General features: G+C 40.0%; 1 protein-coding gene across 1 annotated transcript; it reads left to right on the forward strand.

Moving 5' to 3' along the window:
- Window positions 1-1917: 1917 nt before the first annotated feature.
- Window positions 1918-6146, forward strand: LOC108932197 (collagenase 3-like). The gene is made up of 10 exons (XM_018748440.1): window positions 1918-2028; window positions 2956-3179; window positions 3385-3533; window positions 3796-3921; window positions 4022-4177; window positions 4338-4458; window positions 4752-4885; window positions 5185-5344; window positions 5738-5841; window positions 6046-6146. Exons 1-10 carry the CDS (start codon window positions 1918-1920, stop codon window positions 6144-6146), a joined length of 1386 nt encoding a protein of 461 aa, XP_018603956.1.
- Window positions 6147-9259: the final 3113 nt, after the last annotated feature.

The following is a 9259-nucleotide window of genomic DNA, read 5'->3' on the forward strand; positions in this document are numbered from 1 at the left end:
AAGCATAAAGGTCAAAATATTGGCATAAATTTACGTGTACAAAGTATTTCCCTCAGCATATATTTTCCATAGATTATATCACATTCATTCATTTAGCTGACACCTTTCTCCAAGCAACTTATGATGTTAACGTGATAATTATTACAAGCTCACCCATTTACACAGCTGGGTAAATTTAGGATACGTACCTTGCTCAAGGGTACTACAGCCAGAGGTGGGGATCAAACCTGTAACTTAGATCCAAAGGCAGTAGCTCTAACACCTACACTACCAGCTGTCCCCTTACTGTCCCTCTGACCTCTGCCAGGTGGCATGTTCTCATCAGCACCACATCTTATGTTATCTTTTTCAGTTCAGCTTTGTAATAAATGTCTTGCATGAAGTATCCACCCTCTGCAGTCTTCTGCAATGACCTCTTATTGTAATATCATTGAAATATGTATTGTATTTTGGTGTACCCTTCCCCTACTGTACCTTTAACCCTTCTTCTGGGAGATGAGTGTTACTAGTGTCTTCGTTCACATTGTTCCCTTGTGATGCTCCTTCAACACACTCATTACCTTCTGCACAAATTGCACATGACCCAGTGATTTAAAGTTGGAGTATTTTGCATCAGTCGATTTACACCAATGGGATGAAGTTGGAAGTACAACATGTGCAACAAGTTGATTGCTACTAGAAACCCAACTCTCTGTTTATCTGAATCTATTATGTGTTTACTGCTGAGCAGTGTGCTTAGGTCTGAAAACGATTCAAGCATTTTGTGTCTAAGCAATAAGAATGCATGTAATGTTTTGTAGAATAAGCCTAAATTAAAATTCAATTAAAACTGTACTTTTTGATGATTGTGTTTGATCAACTGATTAAAACTATAAGTGAATGTAAGTCAGTTTTTCTACACATATAAACTGGGGAATCTTTTCTTGATAAAAAGACAAAAAAACCCATTGAAAAAAAAATTCCTGCTTGTGATATGCATCATTTCCAACCAGATGAATGGCTCTTGATCTTGCGCATGCATATATGCGACACACAGTATATTAAGAGCCCTAACACTCTGCTTTTTATGACATTTTTGTTTACTCTTACTTTATGGTGCTTTGGAGAAAAAACATTTACTATATAAATAAGTGTACTATATGTCAATAAGTATACATTTTGTGCTGCTTAATACATTGCACAATATAACAGAAATTTTACTATGTTAATTTTTTTTTTTGCTTTTTTCGTGCAGTTTTGTTACATTAAGAATACTTTTTGCATTAATTAGTATTGAACATCAGTTTTTAGAAAAATATTCCACATTCTTGAAATTTGCTCATTTTGGCAGGTTCCAAACACCAGATATTCCAGCACCTTTTAGTATCTGATGCTTTCTACAATGTTATACTTTCTAGAATATGCCGGTGCCTTTAGTTTGGCTGTAAAGTACCAAACTAAGACTGACACTTAAGAAGAACTAGTGGTACTTCTGTAATCAATAAATTTTAATGAGTTAATCATCATCTAAGAATCGACTTAACTAAAAACTGAAAAATTGTGTTGCATTGTGTTATTTACTGGGCAGTTAAGGACCTTGGCCAAAATTTCACTTCACACTCAGTGCAACGGGAGCCCATACAGAACACCAGAATTGGAATTTTTACCGTTTTCGCTCTTGCTTAGGAAGTCCATCCCACAACTCTTACTTCGAAAAATGCAATAATTCTTAGAGGCATTCTTTTTCATTGTTTTAAAGAGTTTCTTGGGAAGCAGTAGCTGGTTTACCAAGAATGTGGCTCTCCGAATTTCTAATGATTCACAAGCATCCTGACTGGTGCTCTGATTGCTATCAGCGTCAGCATCCGAGATCGTATAAATGATGCTTCCCTGGTTCCTCTTGTCATTCAGAGGAGAACTCACTCTTGCATGGGCAACATGGCCATCACAAGTCTTCTCCTTGTTCTTCTAACCGTGAGATACGCCGACTCATTGCCCCTGTCTGCTGCAGGGAGAGAGAAGGCGACGGAGAACTGGCAACTCGGCAAGGTAAGGCTGCCCTATATCTGGATTCTACGTATAGTTTATATAGCTTTTTGTTATGACAGGTGTTCATTTTCTAAAGAGTCCATCTAACAAAATGGCAAATGACAATAGATTTTTTGTCACAGATATTTAGAATTTCTAGATAAACACTGATTTCTTTGACAAAGTCTTGATGGAATGCTCCTAATGGAGGATATGTGTGTATATATATATATACATAATACATGTACGTATATACATACATAATTACATACAGTATATCTATGTACAGTATGTCTATATACATATATATATATATATATGTATATATATGTGTATATCACACACACACACACACCCAGGACAGGACCCCACTCTGGTGCAAGGCATGTCAGGCAGGACTTAAGCCTCAGACCTGCTGGAGAGGCTGGCCCTGGCCAAACCCACTGCATCACTGCACCCCCCTACATATAGATATATGTTTTTCATATATAGATATGGAAGCATATATAATTCAAAACTAAATGAAGACAAAGACGGAACTAATTGAAGCAATGCAGCTAGTTTCAAGGCGGTGAGATGGCGCAGCGGGCTTGGCCGGGTCCTGCTCTCTGGGGTTCGAGTCCTGCTTGGGGTGCCTTGTGACACACTGGTGTCCTGGTCTGGGTGTGTCCTCTCCCCCTCCAGCCCTACGTCCTGTGTAGCCAGGTTAGGCTCCGGCTCGCTGCAACCTCACTTGGGACAAGCTGCCTCAGCCAATGTGTGTGTGTGTGTGTGTGTGAACTAATTCCAGAAGACTAAATTCAACACTTAAGGCAACTTCAAGGCTGTCAGTATTGTGAGCTGTTCTGTGGCTGGCAAAAACTTTGGCCGATTCCAAAACTGGTAAAACACTTCTTGTTTTTGAGATAATGTTGAACAACCAATATTGCCTCTTTTCTCTGCCTGTAGAAATACCTGGAGCAGTTCTATAACCTCCCAGCTGAGCTCAATGGAGAATTGACAGATTCTGAAGTTGTAGAGCAGAAGATCCGTGAGGTACAGAACTTCTTCCACCTGGAGGTGACGGGGAAGCTGGACACCAAAACCCTGGGGATGATGACCAAAGCCCGCTGTGCAGAGAGTGATGTCGACCAGTTCAGAACCAAATGGCTGAGCACTAACCTGACGTTTCGGTGAGGACCGTCACTGCTTGTCTAAAATATTTGCATCTGGTCCCGCACACCAGCCCAGATACTGCAGTAAGAAAAGGACTTAGTGAAAATTGCAGGAGAGATAGAAGAGGCTTAGTGTGTAAAAGATTAAAGAATGCAATGATCTGGAAACTGATCTTTTCTTTGGCACTTTCTATGCACTCTCCATGTGACACTTTGTCTCCAGGATAGTGAATTACACCCCTGACCTGAAGAAGTCAGAAGTGGATAGAGCCATTCGCAAAGCATTCAACGTATGGAGCAGGGTGACTCCGCTGGTGTTCGAAAAATTGTACAAGGGCAACGCAGACATCATGATCAGTTTCGTGAGCAAAGGTAACTTTATTGACATCTCTGTTTCATACTGCACCTGGATTGATTGCTTGGGCAAAAGACAAAGTTGCTGTACTGTGTTATATTTGTCAGATGATGCTTTGAAATCATATAAAAATTTAGTGAAGTACATTTCTGAAGATGTTTTGCACCACAGTCTGTAACCTAGCTGCTGTCAGCTGACATCTGAGCCCCCACTTCCTTTCTTAAATTCTTCCATTTGCAATGAAATAATATTCAAACACTGTGCATTCCTTTCTTTCAGAGCATGGAGACAATAACCCATTTGATGGCCCCGAGGGGCTTTTAGCTCATGCTTATGCTCCCGGGAAGAACCTTGGTGGTGACGTACACTTTGACGATGACGAGAGGTGGACCAGCGACTCAACCGGTAAGTCTGTCTTCTTCAGTGTGGCCTTTGATGACACGATGAAAGCAGAACATTCCCATTCTCTATCCAATTTAACACTCATCTGCTGCCTCCCTCCTAGAGTACAACCTGTTCCTGGTGGCCGCCCATGAGTTTGGTCACGCTTTGGGTCTGTCCCATTCTACAGACCCTGGAGCACTGATGCATCCAATGTACTCCTACAACCAGGGCTACCCCTTGTCTGAATTGGACGTCCATGAGATACAAGCATTGTATGGTGAGGGTACTTCCACTGCAGTTCTGCTGTGGGTCCCTGGTGGAAGGTTTTTAATCAGCATTACTTCAGCTGTTTAATAAATTATTCTAGACTGAAGTGTCAGTGAATAGAAACACTTTTATGTCAGACATGTTAATGAATTTTCCCCCCTGCAAAACAGGCCCGAACCCCACAATTCAGCATGTGAAACCAAAACCTCGTGCCCCAGAGAAGTGTGACCCCATGCTGAGCATTGATGCAGTGACAGAATTAAGAGGAGAAAGAATCATTTTCAAAGACAGGTGCCTTAATGTTCATATACTTGATGTATCTGTTGTGTTTCATTGCAGTCAAAAATCTTGCATTGAAAAAAAAGGCTGAAATTAGATGGTAGATATTTGTTTCAGCCTATGGTATTCCATATCCGACTAACCAAACAAAATATTACTGACAATGCATGTCTTATTATTGACATTAGGCAGCTGCTGATGTGAGCATTATTTTCTAGATTTTCTAAATTTCGATATTGTAATATAAAAAATATCTTTCACATCTGTTTTCATCAGATTTTTCGATGTTATTATTTCTTCATCAGGTTTCACTGGCGTTTACACCCTCAGCATTTTGAAGCTCACCAAGAACTGATTAAATTCAACTGGCCTTTCTTGTCAGAAAGAGTGGACGCAGCCTACGAGAGTCCCCAAAAAGACAGGGTGTTCATATTTAGTGGTGAGTTTTACATTTCCAGTAACATTTATTCATTTAGCAGATGCTATTCTCCAAGGTAACTTCCAGTAAACATTATATAGTAGCATTGTTAATAACAATAACAATAATAATTATAAAAGTTTACTGGCTTCATTTCTTTGCTGCTTTGACTTACACCTTTTTCCATGCTGTTTGTGACTTTAAAAAAAAATTGGCAATGTCTGTCAGGTGAGAGAAAGAAGCGGTGGTGTTATTACAGAAATGTGAAAAATGAAGTGGATGGAGTGATTTCAGGACATCTGTTGAAACAAACTCCGCAGGTATCAGAATGTGGGCCCTCAACGGATATACCCTGGATGAAAGCTACCCGAAATACATCCACAACCTTGGTCTGCCCAAAAATGTGCACAAAATAGATGCTGCTGTCAACATCCAGGATACCGGCAAGACCCTGCTCTTCTCTGATGACCAGTACTGGAGGTTTGTTCACCTTTCACATCAGCTCATGTAGCTGGATTAAGTCACACCTAGGCTGATTAACAGACATTATAATTCTAATAATAATTCCATTATTCTTTTGTTTTATCTCATCGTTGTTTTTCTTTCTTCGACTTTCTCCTCTGATTATCCGAAAATAAAACTCTTACATGCTTTAACCAGAGCCTAGATGCAGCAGCAATTACCGAAAAGGTTAAGACCTTCAGACTGGTAGGGTGAAGGTTACTGATGTAGATCCTACAGTGCTGTTAACCTGAAGTGACAGAGTAGAATATATGCATTCAGATAGCGCATTAAATTGTCTGATTAAGAACGTTTGTGAACCTTCCTGGTGGAGTGAAAGAAGAGCCTGAATGAGCCATCTTCCATTTACAGTTATGATGAGGACAGTAACACTATGGACACTGGATATCCAAGGCTTATAGAGGAAGACTTCCCTGGTATTGGGACAAAGGTGGATGCTGCTGCCTACCATTATGGTATGCATGATATGAAAATTTTTTGAAACGTGACAATAAGTGATATTTTCTGAGTATTAAATGCAGGACTACTCACACTTTGCCATTCTTATGTGAGCTCAAGAAAAAGGTGGATTTGTGATTTTGACTTTACAAATTGTGTCGTTTCAATAGAATGTACTCATGATTAATTATGACTGTTCTTTTTCTTGTTTGTCCCCACAGGATATTTGTATTTCTTCCACAAACATCTTCGATTTGAGTACAACTACAGGGAAAGGAGGGTCACTCATGTTCTGAGTACCAACTCAATTCTTAACTGCTAAACAAAGAAAAAAAATATACATTTACTCTTTTAGCACATGCTTTTCTCCAAAGCTACTTTAAACAAACTCTATGTATTGTTACCAGCCCATACATATTCACCAAAGCGGCTTATGCTGCTAGACAGGGACAGCTGGTAGTGTAGTGGTTAGAGCTACTGCCTTTAGATCCATAGGTTGCAAGTTTGATTTCCACCTCTGGCTGGAGTACCTTTGAGCAAGGTACTTACCCTAAAATTGCTCTAGTAAAACTACCCTCCTAAATAAATGAAAAAAGCTTAACATTGTATGTTGCTTTGGAGAAAAGTGCTGAACTTACAATGGGTCACTTGTCCATACATCAGTGGAACACATGCTCTCTGTCACTCACATTCCATGGGTGAACCTAAACAGTGTGTCTTTGGACTGTGGGAGGAAACCAGAGCACCCAGAGAACATGTGAACTCCACACATCCTGAGTGAAGACTGAACCCATCTCCTCTTACAGCAGTCAGGCACTGTGAGACAGCAGTGCTGCTTGCTGTGCCACTGTGCTTAGTCTTGCACTAAATGCGGACCATTCGTTATGGTTTGCAGCGCATTCAACAACCCAACGTGTGGGACGTACTGTAATGGTATTACTGTACAGATACAATAGTGAAGAACATGCAGAAGTGAAAATGTAAGAAAACTGTGTGTGATTTGTGATTAGCCAGAAATATATTAATTATTTATACAATTCTCCAATTGCTCTACTGTGATGTGAAATATAAATTAAAAATAAATTAAAAAGCAAAACCTTTTTGGATATCGGTTGTGTTCTATTTTGTTCTTTACAATTTTACAAGTTGATGGACAATAAAGTGCTACTGAGTCTGGTGACTCAGACTAAATAAGTCTGGTAATAAAGTGGTGAAAAAAAGGTGGTCCTATTCACAAAAACAAATAAGACAGAAATAACTGGTGGTACATTCTCTAAAACACTGCCAAAGTTGGATCTATTGCCTTACTTGGGAGAAAGGACCCAGTGGACGGCTGTTTGGAAGTAGTCTATAGACTGCAGGTTCAAGCCATGGCAGGTTATTATCAAGATTATTATTATAGTACAGTGTAAATCTATATTCTTAAATCAAATTCCAGTGTATTTGTCACGTACACAACCATACTTAATGCGACGTGCAGCGAAATTCTTTTCCAATTGTTCATGGTACATACTAATAATACAGATAATAAAAATAAGAAAAACACAAGTGAAATAGAAATTACTTGAAAAATACTACAGAAAAAAAATGATGAAAATGTAATAGATATGAACAAGAAAATAGAATATATATGAAGGGAAAAATGCAGAATGGTACAGATATATTCAGGTATATGAATAAAGTGAATGTAAAGTCCTTAGACCTCAAGTTCTATTTGCCTGCCTTGCAGCCTGATGTGAGTTTGACTTACTGGTGCTCAACTGGCCAAGTTTATCAGTTTATTCAACAGGCCTTGAACACTGCAGTTAATGAGCACTTCCAGGTATCTCACTGTACTGATCAATCTGTCCTCTGTTGATTATTGTGTATTCGTCAGTATTTCTGTCCCGTTACTCTTCATAGAGGTAAATCAGCCACAGACATGAGTGCGCAAGGGGACATAAAACATCCCAGCTCAGCAACAGCTCCCCATAAGACAAAAAACACAAGAAAATTGAAATATGGCATGTACTTGTCAAAATTATATTATAGACAAAAAAATTGCAAAGTGAAATAATTACGTTATTTACATTTCAAGAGTACTAAGCCAACCTTACAAATACAGACATGCTGAACTTGTGCCACTCAACTCCTTTGGCCTACTTTGCATGAGGCCCTGCCAAGTTACTCTTGCAGTGCAGACAGGTGTTCATAAGGTAGATGTAGTGTTTTTACTTAAATCTTTCCCAAGTTCTTGACTTGAAACTAAATGGCATAGCTTTTATCCAGGATGACTTACAGGATCTGATGCATTTATACATTCTGACTATTCCAAGTGCATTGTTCAAGGGAACTAGAGCAGTTGCGGGGCATGGGATTCGAACAACCAACCTTTGGGCTCCCCCTCCTTGTCTTGACTGCTGCCCCATGAGATCATGTTAGGAACAGTGCGGTACTAAGAGGTGATTACTGGTCAGTGGAACTCAAGAAAAGAACACCCACAGTACATCTGCTTTAACTTAGTTACAGAAGCCTGAAGCACCACCTTTCAACTGTGTTCAGGACACTCCTTTGAGGCTGCTGGCGTTTGTTCCAGTTAAACCTTTAAATATTTACGTTTGCTATAGTTACAGTGAACTCAGTCTCTTCCTGGAAGACTTTTTTCAAGACTTTTTTTGCTCTTCAAGACTTCTTTCAAGGGAAAAACGAGTTGATACGTTGCAGGGATACGTTCAGAAATGCAAAGATATGTCTGGAAGGACATCTAATGATAAAATACTCTAGATGCCAATGCTTACGCAAATACAGGGCTGTTCTATTACAGCCCTGGAGGCGTAAATCTAGGGCTTTTTTCTGTTCTGGCCAGGTAGTAAAAAGAACCATTTGTACTGCCTTGAGGGAATCCATTTAACATTTGTGAGCTGTTTATTAGAGAGGTGAGAACTGGTAAAGCAGCTGGGCTTGTTACTCTAAGGGGTTGCATGTCGGGCACCTGATAGCATAGTGTCAGATATGTTGCCTTTGGATCTGAATGTTGCAGATTTGAATCTCACCTACTGCTGTACCCTGGAGCAAGGTACTTGCCCTAAATTGCTCCAGTAAAAAGAAAAAAAAATAAAAAATTACCCAGCTGTGTAAATTACTGCAGGTAGTGTAAACATTGTAGTTTGATTTTTAGACAAGTATGAGTTGGAAATAAAGATCAACAGCACACATACACATACATCACCTGAAACCGCTTGTCCCATATGGGGTCGGGGGGAGCCGGAGCCTAACCCGGCCACAGAGGGCATAAGGCTAGAGGGGGAGGAGACACACCTAGGACGGGACGCCAGTCTGTCACAAGGCATCCCAAGCGAGACTTGAACCCCAGAGCCACCGGAGAGCAGGATGCAGTCCAACCCACTGCGCCCCCCTCAAGAGCAACAGCCCTGAACTGTAATATAAAGTACTAAT

This window comes from Scleropages formosus, chromosome 10, assembly GCF_900964775.1.
Source record: "Scleropages formosus chromosome 10, fSclFor1.1, whole genome shotgun sequence".
Taxonomy (NCBI): domain Eukaryota; kingdom Metazoa; phylum Chordata; class Actinopteri; order Osteoglossiformes; family Osteoglossidae; genus Scleropages; species Scleropages formosus.

What these genes read in the sequence shown, in the direction of transcription:
- LOC108932197 (XM_018748440.1), top strand. Translation starts at nt 1,918, where the DNA reads ATGGCCATCACAAGTCTTCTCCTTGTTCTTCTAACCGTGAGATACGCC. An exon ending in AGAACTGGCAACTCGGCAAG is followed by an intron (nt 2,029 to 2,955) that starts GTAAGGCTGCCC and finishes CTCTGCCTGTAG; the next exon opens with AAATACCTGGAGCAGTTCTA. An exon ending in GATCAGTTTCGTGAGCAAAG is followed by an intron (nt 3,534 to 3,795) that starts GTAACTTTATTG and finishes CCTTTCTTTCAG; the next exon opens with AGCATGGAGACAATAACCCA.